The sequence below is a fragment of the Larimichthys crocea genome, chromosome XIV (assembly GCF_000972845.2).
Source record: "Larimichthys crocea isolate SSNF chromosome XIV, L_crocea_2.0, whole genome shotgun sequence".
NCBI lineage: Eukaryota > Metazoa > Chordata > Actinopteri > Sciaenidae > Larimichthys > Larimichthys crocea.
Genome location: NC_040024.1, coordinates 345,919 through 370,247, shown reverse-complemented (window position 1 = coordinate 370,247; position 24,329 = coordinate 345,919). Strand labels below are relative to the sequence as shown.

At 40.7% G+C, this 24,329-nt stretch overlaps 1 protein-coding gene across 1 annotated transcript in view; it reads right to left on the bottom strand.

The window, feature by feature from the left end:
• The window catches only part of adam19a (ADAM metallopeptidase domain 19a), a 191,412-nt gene that overhangs the window by 2,937 nt on the left and 164,146 nt on the right, over positions 1–24,329 (bottom strand). Inside the window, exons 15-22 of the mRNA XM_019255667.2 lie at positions 24,089–24,197; positions 19,949–20,153; positions 15,169–15,246; positions 8,297–8,405; positions 7,516–7,657; positions 4,559–4,658; positions 3,547–3,798; positions 931–1,139 (exon numbers count right to left, since the gene is read on the bottom strand). Of these exons, the coding sequence (XP_019111212.2) occupies positions 931–1,139; positions 3,547–3,798; positions 4,559–4,658; positions 7,516–7,657; positions 8,297–8,405; positions 15,169–15,246; positions 19,949–20,153; positions 24,089–24,197 (1,204 nt within the window). The remainder of the gene's footprint in view (positions 1–930; positions 1,140–3,546; positions 3,799–4,558; positions 4,659–7,515; positions 7,658–8,296; positions 8,406–15,168; positions 15,247–19,948; positions 20,154–24,088; positions 24,198–24,329) is intronic.

Below are 24,329 nucleotides of genomic sequence, written 5' to 3'. Positions count from 1 at the left end.
CTGAAGCGTTTATGTGGCCACACCAGGCCTGAACAGAAAACAGCATGAAATGGAAAGAGAGGAATATTTTCAGGCAGTGCTTCTAACAAATAAAACCTTTTATAGGCGGGTCATAAAAGGTTGTTCACACAGGGCTGAAATTCTAGGATGTGGAAAAAAAACAAACTAAAGGCGATAGCTGCTCCCCAAGCGAGACTTTTCTCACTCGATGGCAAGAAAAGAAAAGAAAAGGGACGATTGTCTCTGAGGTTAGTTAAGTCAGAGTCCTAACAAACAGTCCTGAGTGATGCTCGATGTGGTTTTCACACAGCTGTAAAGTACTTTCAATACAGAACCTCGAGTAGTCAGTGGAGGAGATAACAGGTTATGTATGTTACGCAAGACAAAATAGCATTTTTATACAGCTTGATAGAGCAAGGCTATCAAGTGTTTTATAGAAAGAATCAAATCACAACAGTGAATTATTTCTTCAGTGGTGTTAGGACACTGATCATGAACGTGCCCTTGACTTGATGATGATGATTAAATCCAGCGCTTGCAATAAGAACGTAAAGAGTCTAACAGCACCTGAGATCTCATATAATAATTAATAATAATAATTATTATGATTAATTAGATACCAGGCATTTTATCCCTTTATCAAATAGGAAAGGAATGAACCACACAAAGCTGGTTTAAAGTCCTCATGAATGTCTCAGTGTGTTTGTCTGTCCTCTGTCCTCCAGTGTTCACTGAAAGCTAGACGCTGTCACTAGATTATAGTGTTACCTATACAAAGACCACCATATCTATGACTATTGAAATGAGGAAGTCAACAGCACTCTGCTTCCTGTTTTATGCAGACTATTTATCGGATCCATCTCAGATTGTACATGTGTGTATGTGTGTGCGTGTAGGTGTGTATGTGTGTGTTTGTCCGTCCATGCTCACCTGAGAGCTCTGAGAGGGGGGATGGCTGAGACTTTTCCCACAGGTTTGGGTCCTACTGCTGGGGGCATCATGACCAGCAGACCCGGGGAGGGTTTGGAGGCCTGGGTCCGAGCTGGACTAACTGTTGGGGAGGATCCTCTGGCTGGGCTGAGGGGGAGCGGCCTCTGAGGAGGAAAGGGAGACGGTCTGGGCTGCAGCTCAGACACCAACTGAAATAGAACAAACGGAAAAATTGATTATTGACATTTCAATTATTAAACCTTCAGATGCAACTGGACACCAAAACATAGCAACTAGATCAGGTGACATGACCTTAGTAACTGAGAATGACTGTATGTTTGCACTGATTCTTACAAACTGCTGCAGAAAACAGAAAAGAGAAAAAGATGAAAAAGCAAAAAAGGGGGAAAAAGGAGGTCTGTGGATCACTGCCAGTATGAAACAAAACACTAAATCCCTGGCACATGGACACAGCAGGGAGGAGAACTCCATTCCAGTTTCTGGACTGGACAGGATCCAGGTTCAGCTAGCTGATAAGAGGAACGTCTGTCCCACAGGTAGTAGATTAAAATTACCCTCCCCAGTGCTCAGCTCTGAGATCAGACCACAAAGTAAACTAACTCACATGAAATATTAGATATTTGACACAAACAAGAAAAAGTAATATGATATTCAAAACTTGGTCTAATCTAAAGGCATTTTACACTTCACAGCAAGGCACTGATGAGAGCTTTTGGGCGGTATAAATCAATAAGAAAAGCAATCAGATAAGAAACTTACTGCAGTCTGATTCATTATTTCTTCAGGGTTCAGAAGGAATCTGTGCGATTCATCTACAAAGTACTCTGACACAGAGTCCAACAGTTTTCTCATTAGCTCTCTGTATTCAGCGGCAGAATGAACAAATTCTACATTTAGCTGCCGTCAGGAGTAATGTGAAGTTCCATTAGAGCAGCCTGTGCACCCCCGCCACCACACTTCACCTCGAAAGATGAAGTATGCTCCCTCACCGAGCTTAGATTTGTTTACATTTTGCACCATAGCATTCAAATTTGCCGAATTAGCTTTTAGCAGATTGCAATGGTCTGGATGTACAGACGGCTGTCGCTGGATTACTGTGACACTGAAGAAAAGTTTGGTTGGAGTGTCTTTTTCTATGATTTGTAAAAAATGTGTGAATCGTGTCTGTGTGTTCAGATTTGACTGAGAAGGAGAGCGACTCTGACAGTGAGGCGCTCAGTGTACCTAAATCACCTCCAGGAGTTGTTCTGCTGCTGACTGTGTGGGAAGAAGAACGCTGGCATACACCTGAACCTTTCCCCTGACTCAGGGACCCCCCCCGCAACCTCCTTACCTAACAATCTGAAAACCTGACTCAGAGGATGTGAGAGCGGACCAAAATAATCATATATACATGACTAATGAACTACACGTTAAATCGTCAAAACAATCAATATTTATTTTAATTCTGCAATCAAGGCACGTTTCTGATCAAACCCCTTAGACTGATCCCTCCTCCTGTGTACACACAGACCAAACCCAGCATGACCTGAAGATGATCACATGTTGTTCTGTGTTAGGACTGAGCTCAACTATAGATAAGAAGCTTGGTTTCTTACGCTAACCCTCAACAAGAACTCACTGTAGCAAACCTGAAACTGTAAATGAGTAAATTGGAATTGCAATATTTCACCTCAACTATCCAACAAAGTTTGTTTCAAAGTAAATACAGAGTGAGACAAAGGCCATTCAGTCGCAGAGTTCTGTTTATATGTAGTTGAGTGACTCAGAGTGCATACACGGGTCATTTTTCAGCCCTCACAATAATAATTACAGCTTCAAATATTTAGTGCTTTCCTGAGAAACTGCTCATTCTCTTATTATTTAAACCCTGTGTACTTGTGTAAGTGGGTCTCTGAGTTTTCTGCTTGTCCTTCACTTCTCTTCTTTTTATCATCTCAATGTGGAATTTTGACTTTTGTGTGAAAATGGAGGAGGTCTAAAATGCTTTTGCTGTTCTGATAGTGGGAAAAGGTAATTTAATGTTAATTAATTTAACAACTGTCTAGACAGCTTGTGTGATGCCCTGCTGATGACCAAAATTAGGATACCCCTACATTTACTACCAGAAGACAGACAGATGTCCTTTACTAGTGAAATGTGAACAGGTAAATACTGGTTTCTGCTTTTCTCAATTTTATATTCTTTGTGGCTCCCAGCAACATGAAATATGTCTCTGGATTCTCTGAATCTTTTAATGACATTCTGGATTGTAGATGGTGAAATGCAGAAATTCATTCAAACTTCACAGATGATGTTCTTAAACCTAAAATCTTTTTCACAGAGTGCTGAACCTCACCCCATCCTTACTTGTGAATGAGTGAGCCTTTCGAGGACGCCACTTTTATACTCGGGCATGATTCTAACACCTGTTACAGTGAACCTGTGGAATCTTCCAAACAACTTTTGCAGTCTTTTGTTGCTCCTGTCCAAAAAGACAAGTTTCTCGGTCTGAACTAAGTTTGAACTGAATTAAATATCCTGAGTTGAAAAGTGAAAGTATTGAAAGGTATTTGAAAACATTGCATTCTGCATCCTGTGGAATTAAGTTCTTACCAGTGGAGATCGCGTGGGGTTGAGAGGCAGAGGTTTCTTGGGCGGCGTGAGTCTCTGTGGGGTCGAGGGGGATTTGTGTGGGGCTGCTGGGGGCTTCCCAGCTGGCAGAGGTGGGCGAACCACCTTCAGCTCCCGGGGCCCACCCTGGGGAGATGGAGCAGGTCTCAGAGGTCGCACAATGTTAACTGGCTGGGTGCCATTGGGTGCAGGGCCCGGTCTGAGAGGCAGGACCTCTTTGCTGGTGTGAGGAAGCTAGGATCAGAACAAAGACAACAACACAAACTTCAACAAAACAAGAATTTCTTAAATTTCAGACCTGCTGTCTTTAACATGAGTCCAGAAAAGCTAGTCCACGTACAGATGAATGAAAAGAGATGGCGCCTACAATTTACTATTAATATTTCAGGTGAATAGCTGCATTGGAAACATGTTGAATGAAAAAAATGTTGACGTATCCTTATTTCTCCAACTGTATTTAGATGAGTGTTTATCATTAATCATCAATCCCAGCCATTACACTTCATGTAAATATCACTGATTTTCATTCTGAGTTATAAATTATGAATAAGGTTTATTATTATTATTAGTTGATGCCTTTCCATTTCCCTTAATTTGTCCTCTCTTTTTTTTCTTGTTCTTTTCCACTTCCCTCACGCTCCGTTTGTGTCTCTTTCCTTGCCAATGATAAATGTACCCTAACCTTGAGCTGCTAACCCATCCAATTAAATAAATGCTATAAAAACAAGGAAATAACGACATGCTGAAATGATGCTGAAGGCACCACAAACTACTGGAGAGGAGTGTTGTGGACGTGGGAGGAGGAATACTCTAAGTGGCCACACAATATAATAAGCTGCTGTAAAATGAGGCCATTTAATATGAAGGTCAACCTCATGGACGGTCCATTATTCACTAAAACACAGCAAGAGAACAGTCACCACCTCCCTCCCGTTTCCTCCCTTATTTTTTTCCCTTTCTTTAACACACACACACACACACACACTGCACTCACCCCCTTGTGGCCGCTAGCTTTGTTGATTGGCCCGACCACCTTCAGGTGAAAGGCAGGATTCAGATGGCCGTTCTTCCCTTTCTCCACCGATGCCTCCATCCTGAGCAGAGAAATGAGGACAGGCAAAAAATAAACCTGAGTCTGGCGCCTGAAAGCTGTCCTGCTTCATCACTCTTCTCAATCTGGCATTGATTTTATGGCCCCATGTGGGAAAATAGACAGAGGAGAAGTCAACATGAAGTTTCTCATCCAGCATGATGTGAGAGGAAATAAGGAGGTGAAGGATAAAGCTGAAAATACAACACTGACATATTATTCTCTTTATAAAGTTGACACAGCTGATATGTTAACAAACAGCTGCCTATTTACACAGACACAGAGTAATTAGCATTCATTTGGAGTCATGTTTGTGTTCACCTTATGAATGTAGGTAAGAAAAACATCTGTCACAGTTCCTAACTGTGCCTGTCGGCTGTTTGCTGTAGTGTACAGTGGGTTTATTAGGTGCCTGCTGCTGGGAGTGAACCAAATAAAACCAAAACAATGAGTTCTGTAAATAGTTCTCTTACTATTGTGATCTATTGGCTGTTCTGTTAATCATTTTCTAATAGTACTAATAGGAACTTCTGATTAATCCGTCAATCAGTTTCAGGCTTAAAGGGACGACTTCTAATTATCCTTGCCCATGTGCAGTTTAAGCCACACCCATTCTGAGTACAGATAAAGATAGTTGCTTAAACAAATTCAACATTGCTCATCCTGACTAACAGAAGCTCAAACACTGCAGAGCTGAGGACAACAGCAGAGATGACAGTAATTCTCTGTGGGCTCATCACTCGGAACACCCTTTTATATAGTTATTGAGTGGTGCAGCTTTAAAAGTCCACAAGTTACTTTTAAAGTTCCCATGAAACAACTCATGAAGTGCTCGTTGCTTCCTCATTTTTACGTGTTTCCTGTAAAAACAGCTAGTTGCAGATATTGATTGCAGTTTATGGCAGTCAATAGTGTTGAGTAGTGTGCTACACCACCACCATGCAGCATTATTGGTCCCATCACCTGACTCATCCTGGACTTAAAGTTTCCAGTGAACCTGCTCTGTTTGGCTTCTAGCATCCCAGGACTGAGTCAGTCAACCTAACCTAGCTGCAATCTAACTGAAGTGAAGGTGTAGGCGCCAAGCTTCCATCAGGAAACCTTGCAAATGACGTTGGTACTGTAGTCCCTGTTGATCTTGACATACATACATACATACATATATATATATGTATATGTATATATATATATACACATACATACATACATACATACATATATATATATGTATATGTATATATATATATACACATACATACATACATACATACATATATATATATGTATATGTATATATATATATACACATACATACATACATACATACATATATATATATGTATATGTATATATATATATACACATACATACATACATACATACATACATATATATATATACACACACACACACACACACACACACACACACACATATACATATATACATATATATAGGCCTTTATATATGTATATATTTATATAAAGGCCTTTAATCAGCTGGAGCCTCCCGCCATCTTGCTGATGAACTGTAAATGAACCCACACTATCGAACATGGAACAAAACCAAAAATGGCAGAGAGGTTTCCTTTTTAATATATCATTAACCATCCATTCAGTTGTCTCCCTTCAGCCGCAGTTACCGTCAAATCCTGCTGAGGCCCAATATCGGCAGTATTTAGCCTTTCTTTCTGTCTTCATTTGGAAGGTCAGGGTCTTTAAAAGGCTGCTGTAATGCTGGATCCTTTCCAAAAACATTTCTGTTCTGTAAATCACTGTGGAACCCTCGAGTGTTTTCAGAGGCACTAACTCAGCCTGTGTTATGACGAGGCTGTCTCTCCGGGTGAGCTATATGGCAGCGCTCATAAAGGAAGCTGTGGGCTTTATGAGGACATGGATTTTTGTTTGGATCTGATGGAGGTTGAGCTGTAGCACAAAATGCTGCCATTTATGCTGATGTAGAGATGGAAAGTTCCCGGGCATAGGCATCGATCTGCTCGGAGCGCTGGCAGACACGGCGATGGCACACCTTCTTTCTTCTTTCCTTCTTTCTTTCCTATAATTCAACACTTCCTCTCCTCCTTGTCTTCCTGCTTTCGCTGTCTCATTTATTTCCTCTATGACCTTTTTTCAAATCCATTCTTCTTGTCCAGCCCTTCCTTCCTTTCCTTTCTCCTTCCTTTTCCTGAAATATTTCCTTCCTTGCATGTTGGACTTTTCGTTTCCCTCACTTCTCATGCAGACAGTGTGAGATGAGGGCTCACATACATGCATAGCAACATAATGTTTTCAAGTAATAAATCATTTCCAAGATATAGAATCATCAGACTTACATCAATGATCCTTTTTTCCCCAAATCTCAGTGATTGCTGATTATTATGGGCCTGGTAAACAGTAAATGGACCAAGAGCACTTTTTTTACAATTGGCCTCTCACCCATTAACACACACACACACACACACACACACACACACACACACACACACACACACACACACACACACACACACACACACACACACACACCAATGGCAGCGAGCTACCATGCAGTGTGCCTGCCTGACCATCTGGAGCAACTCGGGGTTCAGCGTCTTAGCTTCGACGGGGACAGGAGGCGCCGGGGATTGAACCACCAAGCCACCAAGATTATTGGATGATCCGCTCCACCTCCGAGCCATGGCCGCCCAGTAACGAGGACATGATGAGACGATGAACGATAACTTTCAGTGATGCAATGGTGTCCTGTACAGTACGTGTAATTCCATTATTTCCTCTCTGTTCTGGATGTAGTCATGTGTGTGTGTAATGTGTTTGTAGCAGACAGACAGACAGCTATGCAGACAGACAGATAGGTCACAGTACTTGTTGTTCTTGTTCTTCTCTCTCTGGGAAAGCCACTTATGGTAATATGAAGTCTTGATCCTGTAGCAGTAGAAGAGCAGCAGCACTGCAGGAAGGACCACGAGGAAGGCAAACAGCAGCCCCGCCACCAGCCCCACCTGACCTGTAGAGACACACACAAACACACAGACACACACACAGACACACACACACACACACACACACACACACACACACACACACACAGTGTTTATATGAACACTCATATCCCTGTGTATTGTGAGTCATGTCTTGCTTCTGATTAGATTCAGATGATGTTTACATAGTTCATGAAGTAATCTCTGCACAGGTTTCAGATCACTGTCTGTGTAAACCTGAACCAGGATCAGCTTTATTGGCCACCACAGAGCTGAACAAAGACAATTACACACACACACACACACACACACACACACACACACACACAGGCCTACAGAGAACAGATGAGAACAGCCTGATGAAAAAGAACGACGGCTGTGTTTGAACTCTGCCGAGTGCATCATCTGAAAAATGGCATCTAAAAAACATCTCAGACAATTTTGACTGACATTTGAGAATATGAAACGAAAATATGAGGAAATGGAATGACAGTCTAAGATACTGATATATGACATGTCATTCAGTCTCCAGTGTCTGCCTGTTGTCTAATTCATTTAGTAGAATCTTGCTGGTGATACAAGACTCAGAGAAACAGTGTAAAACCTGCAATGTGATACATTTATCCAGTGTGTGTGTGTGTGTGTGTGTGTGTGTGTGTACTCACTGTTATACTGGACGGGTCCACTGTCCACGCTGCCGCCAAGTCCTGGCTTCTCACAGAAGGGTGGTGCCCAGCCACCATTACAGTGGCAGTTCCCATTACTGTTACACACCTGCACACACACACACACACACACACACACACACACACACACAAGGCATTTGTTAATGAAATTTGTTGTGCGCTCTCAGTATAATGTTGTTTGTGCGTGCCTGGAGGTGTACCCGCCAAATTAAAAGCACTTATTTCTTGTTTACTGCAGACTGACACCGCGTGTGTTTTAATTCCTTCCTTCTTTAGATATTCACCTCACAAATGGAACAAACTGCACAACACTGACAGAATAAGCAAGCATGTCTCAGAGTGTTCCATTATCCATCGCTGTATAATGTTGTAACAACATTATTTTGTGGATTTATTGAATTCTTTTGATTAAGTTTCTGAGTGTGTACTACTTTTGTCATCCTTCTGGACAAAATAGGAAACTGCCCTGCGGTTCCAAAACGTCAGGGGGTCCTAAAGGCCCCGGGATCATTCTGTGCCACCCAGTGACAGTATAACAACTGACAGTTGATTCAATATTGATTCAGTGTTGATTCAATGCTGCTCTGCTATCTGGGGATTGGTTTAGTTAATGTTATTTCAATGTTGGTTCAATGATAAAACAGCGATTGATTTTTTGTTGAACTAACATTGATTTTTTGTCAGTCTTGATCTATTTGTGTTTGTGATCTATCAAACCTGATGAAAAATCAATGTTATATTTCAATGTTGATTAACGTTGATTCAAAGACAGTTTTGTTGATGCTTCAGCATTGATTCAATGTTGGCCTGCTATCTGTGTAGCTATAGAGACTAAAACTGTTTTTGTACCAGGCTGTAAACATGTTTATTTCTGCTGTGAAGTTGGACATTTGAACATGGGGACTTATGGAGACTGACTCACTTCTGGAGCCAGCCTCAAGTGGATGTTTGAGGAACTGCAGTTTTTTTTTTTTTTGCACTTCACAGCGACACAGGTTGGCCACCTGGTGCCAACTTACTACTGGTAATTTGATTATTTGCAAATTTATTTAAATATTAACAGAAATAAAAACTCTTGCATTTACACCTACAGTACATACAGGTTTCATACCTTTATTATTTCAGGTAATGTTATGCGTACATGATGAATATAAATGAGTGTTTAATCAAGTTAGGACAAATAAATTGAACCAAACCTGAGGCAGGTCGTGTTATAACAGACGAGTAGTTATAACACGACGACTGGTCTCAGGAGCTGAAGGCAAAAATGTAATGAAGCTGCCGTGTTTGCCTGCTGTGTGCACTGTACACAATGGGTACTTAAAGGCAACTGGGCACACACACATACACAGGGCACAGAGAGTAAAGGGAACAGGAGGTTTAGTCTTTCTGGTCCTGGTTTTCATAAAAGATCCAGAAAAATTAACAATGAAGCATCATTCATGGAAATCATCTGACAAGACGTTCAGGGCACACACACAGAATAAATCCATTTTGAAACAATGACTTCAAGCTGCTGTAGTTCTAACTGCTTGATCTGATCGAGTCTCGTCTAACTGAACTTTAACTCTGAGTTGCAACAATAACAGAAGAGTTAGCTGCTGCTTTTTAAAATGAGAAATGAGCCTTAAATTAAACATTATGTCTAACAAACTAAAGCAAGCCGAGCTAATGCTAATGTTAATGGTTTAAATTAGAGCTGTCAGATTTTCTTTTTTTTTTTTATAACATAAAGCATAAGCTTTATTCCAACTGTACAACCTAATTATTTTATACTTAGTTCCTGAGAATAAACGTGTGCGAACCATTTCACCAAAACAGACCTTTGAATAATGAGCAGTAATCTAAGATTTTAATGAACTTGTCTTAAATTCATGAAAAGAAACTTTTATCTCAACATTAGTGTGATTAATATCTCCAGACATTTTGTGTAATTCAACCAGCTCCTAAATGAAGGAGAAAAAAATGCCGTGCTCCAATTACACTGAGATGTAATTATCCTACCCATAATTAACATGCCTATTTACCCCATTAGGACTCGGTCAGCATGAAGGGCGCACAGTTGTTTGCTGATTCTTATTGCTCTTTCAGTTCACATTCAGACTGACGAGGCCCGGTGTGGTTTCTTTGTGAACCTTTCTCTCTCTGCTGCTTTTTAAAGGCACTTCTACATCACATAAAGATAAGAAGGGAAAGGCTGTATGGAATGAAATGCCATGACCTGGATTTAAGTGCAAAATTTAAGTCTGAGAAAACAAACCAGGGACGAACACCAAAAAGAAACAAAGTGAAGAGAGGAGGAGATTAAAGGAGTCGAGGATGTGTTTGGTGTTTTTCTTCTCCCTCATAATGTGTCAGTCCTAATCAAATAACAATGCCCGGCGAGTGGCAAGGCCATCCCTTCTACAGTACATGGGATAAACACAGGGATTCTTAAAAAAACTTATGAGCTGTGAAATTTCAGTGGGTTTGCTTCACAGCTCAGGGTCAAGAGAAGCAACAGAGCAGGTCCAAACACAAACCTGACCATGAAAGCCAGAGTTAGAGGACTCGTATACTGTATGTATGAAAGTGGGAAGAAGTTTGAGAAAGTGGACAGAAAGTAACTGAGAGCCCACGGTGGTTTTCACTTCTTTAACATTTCGGGCTTATGAACAATATATATAGAACACCATTTGTTTGGTATCCATGGATTCAGAAGAACCTACCATGCATGTTATGTAGGGATGTAACGATACACTCAACTCACGACTCGATTCGAGTCACGATTTTTTGTTCACGATACGATTTTTTCACGATTTATTAAAAATCAAAATAAGCTACAGACAAATTATGACCAAATAAAATTATCTTTTTATTTGTAGGAAAAAAATCTCTCTTTACAGAAACTCTCAAACAGTTTGTGTTCTTATTAGGGCTGCCAGCAAGCAGCTGATCTGACCATTACCTTTCAGCTTGAAGTATGAGCTAACTGAAAATAAAAACAACAAGATGATAGCTCATTAACCCTTTAATGAGAGTCCACGGCCCCGGGAAACGGCGAGGTCCGGGCGCTGTAAACGCAGAGCCGGTCGCGGCGCACCACCTCGGAGGAAATGTGCCCGGCGGGGGCCAGCCAGCGCCGGGGAGAGGTCCCACGAAGGGATCCTCCCGCACCGTGCGGCCGTCCCTGACCCGACTTTAATCCCCCGTGCAGACTGCGCGGAAGTTGCGGTGATTGGTTAAGATTGCAACACCCCTGAATTCACGGGGATTCACTGAAGTTGCGTTGAAGTTGCAAATTGCAACATCGTGAATTCCTGGAGGGTCTGTGTTATGGTATCATTTACAGTACAGTCAGGCCTGACGCCGATTACCACTACTGCGCATGTGTGTAGGGGTGTGTGTGTGTGTGTGTGTGACACAGAAAGGCAGACGCGGCAGCGGAAGCTGCAGCCACAACGTAACCTATTTCAAATTTTAAAAAAAAGACGAAAAAGAACATATCCTACTTCTCTCGCATTCGCCAAGAATCGCGATTCATTTTTTCTGTCAACCGATGCGAGTCGTCACGCATTTGTACCGATTTTAATCGTGGCACGATGTATCGGTACGTCCCTAATGTTATGTGTTTATGAAGGAAGTATGAGTGAAAAATCTACAATACACTGAAGAATTTCAAAAAACGAAAGTACTTTTTTACTCAAAATCACACCTCAAACAGTAATACTGAAGAGTTTTTGAATACAACTATATTTTTCAATCCCTTTGCCTGACATACTGTACATAAGCAGTTTTTCAATCAAATATGTGAAGAACAATAAAATAATGAACGTTCAATAAAAAAAGTCCAAGGTGTTTTTACCCTCCAGGAAGTTGGTGATGCTAGAAGCTTAACTACTGTTGAGCTAACTGCTAACAAACTAGCGCTAGCCATTCAGTACATCAGAATGGTGCATATGGGTACTTCACAAAATCATCATGGTTTGGGTTTCCTGTTTTATTTTGTAATTCTCCCCTCTCCTTGCGCCTGTGGCTTCACTTCCTGCCATTGTTGTGTTTCCCGCCAGTTTTGATTGTCTGTTCGAAAGTGCGAAAAAACTGCAGTTCTTTAAACGTCCACTTGAGGCTGGCTCCAGAAGTGAGTCAGTCTCCATAAGTCCCCATGTCCAAATGTCCAACTTCACAGCAGAAATAAACATGTTTACAGCCTGGTACAAAAAACAGTTTTGGTCTCTGTAGCTAATTTCCCCGTTCATGACAACTGTACTGAGGGTGAATTCATATACAACTCACCTGTTCACATTATATTAAGGCTTAAAGTTATGCAGAATTAACAGCATGGACGCTTTGATTGACAGGTGGGTGCTGATACAGATGGCTTATTTGAGCACCTAGGCGCCATTCAGCCCGCCTCACATTCTGAGCTTCATAGCGGCTCTTCAGAAACCTGTAGATGACTTCACACATACGCTGTCCATTCGTTATACATGTCAGTGGTTCTGCCTTCACTCGTACATTTAGTCGATGTGTTCTATTGGTTTGAGTGTCAGTTTGTTGTTGTGTCAGGCGTTCAGCTCTGTGTTTAGCCCTTGTGTTTTTTTGATATTTGTTCTTCTGGACCTTGCCTTTTTGTTTGGACTTTTCATTTGACAGTACTGTCACGTTCGTGCAGGCAAGGTAACTCAAATGCCCAACTCAGGGGTCCCAAATGCAGACGCTACAGGAGGCAGAGCTTTTGCAGTCCATAAATAATTTAACAATACAAAACTTACAGGGTGCTGAGGCAGGCAAGGGTCAAAACATCCAAATGCAAATGCAGTTACTTCTTAGAAATCTTTGAAATGCTGATTTCAGGCAGAGGTACACCAAAGAAACTTTTTACTCTGTCATGATGATGAACTGATTTGGATTCGAATGGGAAACTTCTTAGAAACCTGCACAGAGACTAACACAGCCGCTAACTCTGATATTGTATCTGGGGCCGTTGTTACACCGGCACTGACCCAGTGGACATATCCCCTCAGAGGAGCTGTCGACTGCTACATTCAAAAATGGAACAACATGTTTTAATTTTCCTGCAGCTTTACAAAAATCACGCTGCAGACAAAAACATGTCAGCTGCTTCCCTCTGAAAGCCCTCAGCTATCAAGAAAGCACACTGGGGGAACATTAACCGCCATGTTGCTATACGCTGCTGTTTCCTCAGCACATGTACAAAAATACCAAGAGAAGATCAAAATGACATCATTACATTTCAAGTATCTGCAGAATTAGCGCCAAGTGTACCTAATAAACGCCTGACTCAGTATACTGTGTATTTGCATATAAGTTCTAGTCTATATAAGTGAGTATGTATTCAACCTACACACATGCTATGACAGCTCAGACACCTGAGAGCAGATTTATGAGATTTATTGCAAATTACTGTCAGAGGAGCTTTCATTTAGACGCTCGCTTTCTTTTATTCAGAGGGGCATTAACGAACATGACATTACATCATGTCATTATGACACTAACATTATATAAATGAGCACAGCTGCAGTCAAGTTCATTTGAACACACTGCTAATTAAGCTAAATAACTTTGATATTTTCCAACCGAACCTTATTTGTCCATGTTTTTGTGTCATAAATAACTAATTGGGGACAACAAGTTTTGAATTTGGTTTGTCTGAAAACACGACCGTACAAGGAAACCAAACTTTTCCTGTTCCTTTGGCTGGTGAGGTGAGGTGACTTGTTGCAGGAAGTAAACAGCAGAAAAGTAAGTGTAGTAACGCACCGGTCAAGAAGAGTTTGCTGTGTTTCTCAGTTTTGACAAATGGGTGGATGAGAGAGAGGCAGAGGAGGTGGAGCAGCTGCTGCAAAGCTGGTGGAGTGATCCTCTGCCCACAGAGGAGATTCCACAGACCACCATCAGTCAAAAGGCACAGAAAATGTTTCATTGCTCTGTAAGGTCCTTTTCATGATGTTGTCAGATGGACAACAACCTTATTTTCAACCTTATTTTTCATGTTGTATCAAAGTTACTTTTCGTACTTAAGGCTGAGCTAAAATTGTCTCATGATTGAAGATTGTTGAAAAAAATAAAGTTTAAGTAAATGCAAACAAGGTCTGTGTCTACTGTAGCTGCTGCTAGCTAATGTTAGCTCAGTTTGCTAGTCGGGCTGGCTGGACTGTGAGCTCAGAGCACCGAGAGAGTGTTAGTCTTTGTAACAACAGGCCACCAGAGCCAGTGTCCTGCCAGAACCAGGGCTGCGTGAACGAGCAATACAACCGGGCTCGGCAGCCTCTACGTACAAAAAACGAAGAGGATGTTGATGGAGGAGGCTAAAAAAAATCTGACTTTTAGTTGTTGGACAGTCCTTCAGTATGTGCCTCATTTGGTGCCTGTAACACCGCTGGACACACTCTTGGTGTTTCAGGTATCCATCCATATATTCATCCATCCATGTTTCCATCAACCTTCAGAGAATCAACAATGATTTCAGAGGTGAACAACGATGAACAACCTGTATCTACCTCCATCTGCTGTTAAAGTAACAAGTGTTTAAGCGCCAAATGCTCCGCTCCAGAGCTTGGTTACTGACTGATAAACTATGTATGAATGCTCCTTATCTGCCTCAGGCTTGCTTGTAACGCTCCAATAAATAGTTCATCACTTCAGTTGCTGTTGTATTCCAGCCATCTATTTTCCTGCCTTTTTTACGACAGACTCGATGACAGCGCTGCAAAGCGCTACCTTTGCCCAAGGACACAGTGTGACAATAAGATTAGGGAGCCGTGCCCGGCAGCTAAGTGAGTTGAGTCTGTTGCATGACTGTATGTGCGTGAGTCTGTGTGTCTGTATGTGCGTGTGCGTATGCGTACCCCGTTGCCATGGCAGCGTCCAATGCAAGTCTCCAGCTCGGTAAAAGAGGCATTTTGGCATCGGCGGTCTCTGCACACCTGTGGCAACACAAGCAGAATGATCACACACTGTGTTAAAGATTACAGTGCACAGTCACACACACACACACACACACACATGCAGACTTTGATCGGCATTCTGCCAGTGCCCTTGGGCTTCAGAACAGCGTGGCTGCCTGAGGACATCGGGAAAGCAGCATCAGCATCGTGTTTTAAATCACTTCCAGAATCACTACTTTCATAGACTGCCTTCAGAGCATGTGATGATGACTATTGAGCTGCTTCTACCAAACACATTTGGTCTCTCTTGCTGCTCTAATACCTTTTTTAATAATCATTTACATAAATTCTGGAAAGATTTATTAGTTCCAACAGAAACAAGAGGTAGAAGTAAAAGAAAATGAGACACTGGGCCAGAGGATCAGAGACTGAAGCCGTTTGGTTTTTAGAGGTGGGATGGAAACAGACTTCAAAAACACCAACTCCACCCAAACATACAACCAAAGCACCGCAATAAAACTGAAATAAAAGGGTGTGAAAATGGGAGGAAAAGAGCGAGCGGTAGATCATGCTGAGATGAATGTTTGCTGACCACAGGAGAGTCTTCACATGTGAACGTGTTAATCTGAGGTATCAAACACACCTTTCCCTCCTGCTCACACAACACAGCTGGCTGCTAACAGGTTGGTCCCTATAGTAGTATAGTAGTAGCTGATTGGCTGGACACAGTTTTACAGGGTTGAGCTGGGAGTAGGAATCATGTTTGTCCAAAAAAAGGACTATAAGTCCAAATAAACGTGTGGAGTTAAAGTTATATGTGTGCATCTTTTATGTTGGTTTCACTGCCTTTGTAAAAATCTGTTTTTATTGCCTGATGTGTTAAAAAAACAAAACAAAAAAACACTTCGTAACACTGGTTTTAAAAAGTACAAATACATTTATTCATTTTTATTAGAAAGTCAAACTTGAGTTTTTTTTCCATTTTGGATTCAGTCATATTTGACTGTAAAGATCTATAGCTAATATCTAGGGACCTTGTTGGTAGTTGTATTTTTGGACATAGCCAGGCTAGCTTCCAGTCTTTATGCTAAGCTATGCTAATCATGCCCTGGCTCCATCTCTGTACTGAACACACAGACCTGCTATTTCTATTATTTATTTAATTTGTCTATCTCTTTACACATTTGAGTTTATTTTATTTAATTTTTAAAAAATGTTTTTTGGTTTCCACCAAATGATAGAAATGTGTTTCCTCAGTTTGTGTTTTGGTCTATAAAGGGGGTGCTGTGAGCGGTGGTGTGTTGTTTCACTGTGTGAAGCACTTCATATATTACATTCTGTTTCTATGAAAAGTGCCATACAAATTAAGTCTGACTGATTGATTAGATTAATATCAATCCTCTCATCTCAATCTCAAACAGAAGAAGAAGTTTTACTTCTCTAGATTCTTGGCTTGGGAACCCTCTGATTCCTGCCACCTTTAAAGTCCATGTAAAGACAATTCAGAGATTTCTTTCCAAACACATTAAATATGTTGGAAAATAGTTGCTGAAAACATTTGAAAATACTTTGAATGATATATATTCAAACAGTTTTTCACCAGTTTTCAGTCCAGGATTTTGTGGGCGGTCCTTAAAGGGTGGCTCGATGACACGCTGAGGCCACCCTGAGCATACCCCTGCACCCCTAGCAGAGAGATAGAGATGAATTCATCTCGCTCAGAGTGTTTCAAAGTTCGTCATGTCATTTTCTGAACTCATCTGACACGTTTCAGTCGCTTCAAAATGGCTGCTTGACTGCTCCCATGAGTGGGCGTGGCTTCAGCACATTCAGTGGACACCCCCCCACAGTCCTGGAGCTAAGAATTCATTTTTACCTGATTTTGACACCTAATTTCATAAACTTGTTGATATTTTTAATCATTCAAATTTGGCTGGATGGTTAATAACACTTTCTTCTTTGGTCTGACAAACTCAGAACACACATTTACTTTACACAGACTTTAAGCTGTTCCTTTAACAGGGGTTCTAGTTCCCTGACATAAACCATCCTGCACTGTAGCTTCTGTGTGATGTGTAGAACTACTAGACGAATTGTAAAAAAGCAGCATAAAGAGTCTTTTTACATTGGGCTCCTCTTACAAACTGCAGGTCACCAAATCGCAGGTCTCTTTTTATGTAGCACTCCAACACTGAGTTATATTCACACTAACACTAGGGTCTGCTTTAGTACTGTATCTCCTGTTGTTGTTGCTGTACAATTGTTAGCATGGGAATCAATTTAGTGTATGTTGAATGTGTGAGTGTGATTAGAAGCAGCGGCTTTTGTGCTATGTGTGCATTTATCGCTGAGAAAAGGCCCGTTCAATATGACTCAAAATTCATCAGGCTGGATGGTGGACAATACTCTCTGCTGCTGCCTATTTATAATATATTACTCATGCAGTGCTATTCAGTCCTTTCAGCGTGGCCCGCACAATAGCTGAAATGGAATTCAAGTGGCTGGAATGTGCCACGGAGGGAAAGCAATATAGGCCGACAGAGAAATAGAATTTACTGGTGGAATGGAGGAGATATTATTCTGTGAGTGTGCATTTTAATATATATGTATTTCACATGCATAATTCAGACCTTATTTTGTGTGACTGTTGTGTGGGCCTGTAGGCTTCACATGCAAATTTATATTCCATTTAGCATCAGACTCCAAATTAGAATTAGAAAAATCCCCTTAAACAAACGGCACTGAAAAGACCTCCTGGGTCCCTGTGACATTTAGTTTGTATGAAGAGGGCTGACGTCTAATTTATTCAGAGGGAGAATATTAGTGACTAATGGCAATGGGAACTTCTTTCTGCACGTGGTCATCGACTCAGAGAACGTGAAAAGATCTAAGGGCTGCACGTGGTCATCGACTCAGAGAACGTGAAAAGATCTAAGGGCCATGGAACTAGCTAGCAAGTTTGAGCTCATCTCCAAAAGTTGCTGTAGCCAACTTTAAAATACAAAATCTTATAGTTACTGTAAACAAGGTACCAAGTCTAACATTTACTCTCTTTCAGCTGTTTTTTTGTCTTCATTAACTTCTAAAATATCTGTCTCTTTAGCTGCTAAATGCTGGTTAGTCACTAACTGTGTCTTTTCTGTCGTCTGCTGTGTTTTTCAGAGCTTTTTCACGGAAAACGTCTGGAAATGACTCTGACGAGAGCTGTGACATCAAAACAAAAGGTGGAAAAAACAAAACAATGAGCTAAAATAGGCTAAAAAGCTAAGAGGTGGTAGGAGTAGAGCTAAAAGTTGTCTGTGAAACCTTTGAGTTTACACATTGTCATTTTATCCACTGTTAACACAAAACCAATTCAAGCAGCTTTAAAGGACCAGTTTGTTGGATTTAGTGGTATCTAGTGGCGTCATTGCTGATTGGAACCCCGTCGCCTCACTCCTGAAAGAGAAACTACAGTGGTTGTGAAATCTGTGAGAAATGTGATATAGTGACACAGAGCCAGTGTTTAGTATATCCAAGTGTGGCAACATGGCAGTTCAACATGATGAACTCTGCAGTGTCTGCAGATATAAATGTCTCATTCTAAGGTAACAAAAACATAATGATTCTTAATTTCAGATGATTATACACTGATGAAAATATATGTACTTTTAAGATCTCTAATCAGCTGTAATTGAGAAGGGAGAAAATCTTTAGAGTGGAAGCTTAAATAACTCACACACCCTGAAGCTATAAGCTGAAATGGAAATGAGCAGCATAGGATATATTATATATTATTAAATGTAACAAACTCATTCAAAGCTTAGGTATAGCCTCCTTAGTTTTGCACATCTTATTATACAAGCTACTTTTTTTGATGAATTTTGTTTGGATACAGGAACACACCACTTGCAGTGGGACTGTAATCATAGCTGAGATTACAGTGTCTCTCTGTTTTTACAGTTGCTCAGTGAATAAATGATCAGGTTGTGTTGTTTGTCCAGCCTTTGTATGTTTTAACTAGTGAAAAAAATGAAAATGGTTATAAAACTGTCTCAGTTCAATACTGATGCCTCTATATGATCTACATAAACAAACAAGTCATCATTGTCACCATGTCATTTTAACTCAGAGGTTTTGTCCACTGATCTTTGCTCATTAAACAGAGCAAAGAGAGATAAAATAACTCATTCCTTGTGAGAACCTGGAAGCATTCAGTCACATAATACAGCTAAATCTGCATCAGTCCATGTAAACACACTTTATCCCATCACTTCAAAAGCAGAGAGGAGTGAGCCAACAAACTTGAGCAGAGATCCCAAAGACGCGTCGTGAAGAGGATCGACATTAGAGTGCAGATCGCGGAGCAGAAACAAGGCATTTGTTTGTTTTTGGCCTGAGAACACAGCTTTAAATCCTTTGTGACTGAAATGTGTTGTGCTGCCAGTTGCCTTCTCCCTGCGCCCTCTTCAACTGCAGGCCAGTTCAAAATACCAGGCAGGTGTTCCTGTTCTTGGCAGGTGGCCATACACAGTAATTGTTGAGTCAAGTGCTGGTATTGATCAAAAACCCTTTTAACCTTGTGCTCCCACCATGCTTGAAAACACAGGCCTGTCTCATACCAACCCAACTGCTTTATTGTTCATATAAACTGTTGGACTAATCGATTCTGATATGACAGTATAATAAAGATATTACTTAATTACGCCAGTTATTTAACTGACTCTTATGGTCCCCAAAGCCCAGCCCGGTGTGGACTAACCTTGCCCTCTCCACACTTGGTGCCAGTCATGACGAGGCCGGGGTCGGGCAGGTCACCCTGGCCGTCCTGGGTGCTGTAGACGTAAGTACCACGGCACTTCACCTCGATGCCGCCGGTCTTGATGGTGGTGTCAATGGGCACAGCGTTGGTGCCTTTGGGCTTCTTGGCAGCGCTGAGGCACTGGATCTTTCCACATTTGGCATCACTGGGCAGAGATACAACAATCATTTAGCCTTTAGTTTTTAAGGAAAGTCCACAGAGCTTCATGGATATTTTTAGCAGTCAAACAGTTCCACACTGCACATCGAGCCCTCACTAATATCTATCTGTCAGTCGGTCTGGTTTGTGAATATATTTGATGCTTATTAGATTAATTTAAGAGTCAGTCAACCATCATCCATCATTAGAGTCTGGGAATATTTAATGTTTTTCCACTAAATTTCAGATTCAAGCCAACAAAGAATAAATTCAAAGTCTGATACATCTTCTTCCTCTGAGCCACAGAGCTCCACAGTTACCCTGAAACTATTCAAAATACACCAATGAACCAGGCAGGTTCCTTCATTACCACACTGTAGTTTGTTTTGATTTTGTGACCACTGAAAATAGTCCCAGACAAATGTACTATATTAGGTATGTTAGTTGTCAGCAACACAGTACTAACAATAGTAGTAATAAAGTAATACATCTGAAATTACAATTTCAGCTTTATTTAATGAATATTTTGTTAATACAGGCGTGAACCTCGTTAATACAGGCATGTACTTTGTTAATACAGGTGTGTACCTCGTTAATACAGGCGTGTACTTTGTTAATACAGGCGTGTACCTCGTTAATACAGGCGTGTACTTTGTTAATACAGGTGTGTACCTCGTTAATACAGGCGTGTACTTTGTTAATACAGGTGTGTACCTCGTTAATACAGGTGTGTACTTTGTTAATACAGGTGTGTACCTCGTTAATACAGGTGTGTACTTTGTTAATACAGGTGTGTACCTCGTTAATACAGGTGTGTACTTTGTTAATACAGGTGTGTACCTCGTTAATACAGGCGTGTACCTCGTTAATACAGGCGTGCACCTCGTTAATACAGACGTGTACCTCGTTAATACAGGTGTGTACCTTGTTAATACAGGTGTGTACCTGTGTTTATTTTGAGAGCAAATTGTCCCAAAAACATGAATATCTTTTAATTATATCTAATATTAATATTATTAATAAAATCACCTTGTAGTAAGCACCATGGTAACAGTTAAAGATGTATGTGTTCATTCTGAGCTGGGTTTAAAACAATGTGAGAAAAGTATTAATAAAAACTAAAAACACAAACATGTTAATTGAGGTTTGAAGAACTGTACTGCACCATATAGTAATGATTGTTACAACACTTTGTGATTATTGTTATGGTACTTGGTACTTGGTACTACTGCAGTAGAGAGAAACTATAATCTAATGTGACAAAATGGAAGTAAAAGTTGTTTTTTTAAATGAAGTAGAACAGAGTTGAACTTGAACTGTAAATCCTTGGAGTGGAGAACTGAAGAAAAGAGTACTTAGCTCAGGCTGAGCAGTGAGTGTGTAAGGCCACAAGACGCAGGCGGAACAAAGCTTGTGTAGGCCATAGCAGGATAAGACACTGGCTGAGCAGTGGCATTAGTGTGGCTTTGCACAGGTGCAATACTGACGTGTCAACATTGTTTTAAAGAAGTAGTTCTTTAACACCATCATTTGTTCCTCTCTCTTCCGCCATTTTAAAATAAATACGAACCGGCTGTGTGTATTCAGCATTGACACACATTGTGATCTTTTGTATACTAAATAGGTACAGTAACATGTTATGGCCCTGGAACGAAGCCACAACCATAGCTCCACTTTTCTCTTCTGTTTGAGTAATAAGGATTACATTAAACGACAGTGAGCAGCTGTTTTAGCAAAATACTGAGCCTTTAAACACACAGTATGGAGTATTGTACAGTAGACTAGTGCTTTGAATCTTTAAATGTTTTCACTCTTACACACACTCACTGCTGTCAGTACAAAGTATATTTTCAAGTTGATATATGCACATGATATATTATAAAGATGTATGTAATATGGGGAAGTATATGTGTATGAACATATATGAGGAGAGAATATGTGAATGCATGACTCTGCATGAAGAAGAGATGCTTTGTTTTTACAGAACATGCAAGAAGGGTGATTTCTTAGTTCTGCAATATAGAAATAGTTGTTTGTCTTTATCTCTAATTTTCCTTTATGATGTATTAAATATAATACATTGTCTAAGGACGGATGTAGCAAAAGACATAATGTACATCACTAGATATGAACATTCTAATCTAAATATTTAAATTATACAGACCTTATAAACTCATTCTCAGTTGGGGGGTGAGAGGCTTTTAGACACTGTAATAACGCTTTTGAGGGAGGACAGAGTCTTTCTTATCGTCCTGATTAATATGGAAATTTAAAGTGGTAAATAACCACCACACACACACACACACACACACACACACACACACACACACTATTACAAGGCAAACAAATGAAGAGGATTACAGGATGATGGACAGATAGCTGCGGTGTGTAGATTATTCACCTTAATAACAGGCACATGGTGCATTTACATATCCTCTAATCAGCCCTGTGACTCACTGTGGACAGAACTCTCTAATGACTCCTGTGGGACTCCATAATGGATTTGGGCAGTGGTGGATCATAGCAGGCAGTCGTCAACCACCTTAATCCACAGCCTCATTTACATGGCTAAGTCACTAATTTGGCTCCATTAATTAGCTCTGGCACTGCGCCAGAGAAACTGTCTCTCTCGGAGGCCTGTTGTCAGTGTACAGAGGGCCTGATTGTATGTGTGTGTGTGTGTGTGTTGATGAATGACGCTCTCACCTCAGAGCGTGCTTGCCAACAGCAGTCGAGATTTAAAGAGACCCAAATGTTCATATGATGACTACAGAAGTGAACTGTGATCGCTTTGTTATGATTTCATTAAAGCTGCACTCATTCGTCTTTGGCCACATGGGGGCAGCAGAACAAGATGAAAACACAAAGACTGACAGAATACAGCCTTAAAACGTCGTTAGGGCTAGCACGTTAGAAAACAGGTTCCTATTCACAGTCATCCAGTCATTCAGAGTCGTGTTTGTGTCCACTGGTAGATACTTTTATCTCAGTTTTGGTCTCCACCAACTCCTGAGAGAAAAATCTGTCTCTGTAGTTGATAAAGTTCACCAGCTTGTCTCTAGCCGTGTCTGCCTGCTGTTTGCTGCTGGCTGGTCTGATTTAGAACTTTTACTTAAAAAAAGAAGCTTCCTGTTGGCTAATGAGAGCGACCGAACTGAACCAGAACAGCAAGTTGTGAACTGTAAAACCAACAATGAGATAAAAGCAGCTGCAGAACAGAGGGGAACTGCAGAGCTGGTAAAAAGTCTTGGTGGGTTCATCATTAGGTAACTTTAAATGTAGCTGCCAATCAAAATCGACTAATCGACTAATTCAACATCTATTGTAATTAATTAATATAGGAACAATTTATTATTACTTAATAGAACATAACATTAGTGATCCCAGTAAAGAATTTATCATCTGTTGTGATAGAAGACTCACAAAGCATGAGAATTACAAAGAATGTTACTGATGATAAGATGTCGGTTCAAACTTTTTTTTGGTTAAAATATAAAAAGGAAGAAGTCAGAGTGGAGAAAAGTAAGTTCCTCACACGTATACTCTGATTCAAATAGAGTAACTACAGCTCAAGATCCAATAGCCATCTAACCTTCGGCGTCCCTCATGTACGCACTCATGTTGGCAGAACTGGTTTCAGGTACTATGTACCTTTAAAATGGACTCAGAGTTGAGTCTAACATTCCCCTCTGAGTTGTTAAAGCTTTATTATGGGATGTTGTAATGAATTCCTTGTTATTGTGTTTCTTCTGGCTGCATTCTGCTGAATATTTCTTGGAAAAGAGATTTTAATCTCAGTGAGACTGCCCGATTAAATGAGGATTAAATAAAAATAACATGTTTTCTGCAATGCTAAAATTGAGCTGGCTATTTTATTTTACTAAATAATTCAACAGTCCCAGTACAGGCTATTTAAAATCGATACGTCAGGATCACTCTTACCTTTTCTCACACTTCATGTAGTTGCCATGTTCGTCTTTTCCACAGTTCCCAAAGGCATTGCCCGCTGCATTCACGTCTTCAAAGCAGGCATCATGGGCCGGTCGGGCTCCTAGAAATACAACATATCCCATCAGCCCTCTAGCATCAGGCTGATTACCTGTGGCTAACAATATTAGCAATGTTCCTCTCCACAGAAAACAAATGTTTATGCGCTGACTCACAAAGCGCAGGGCGACAGCTG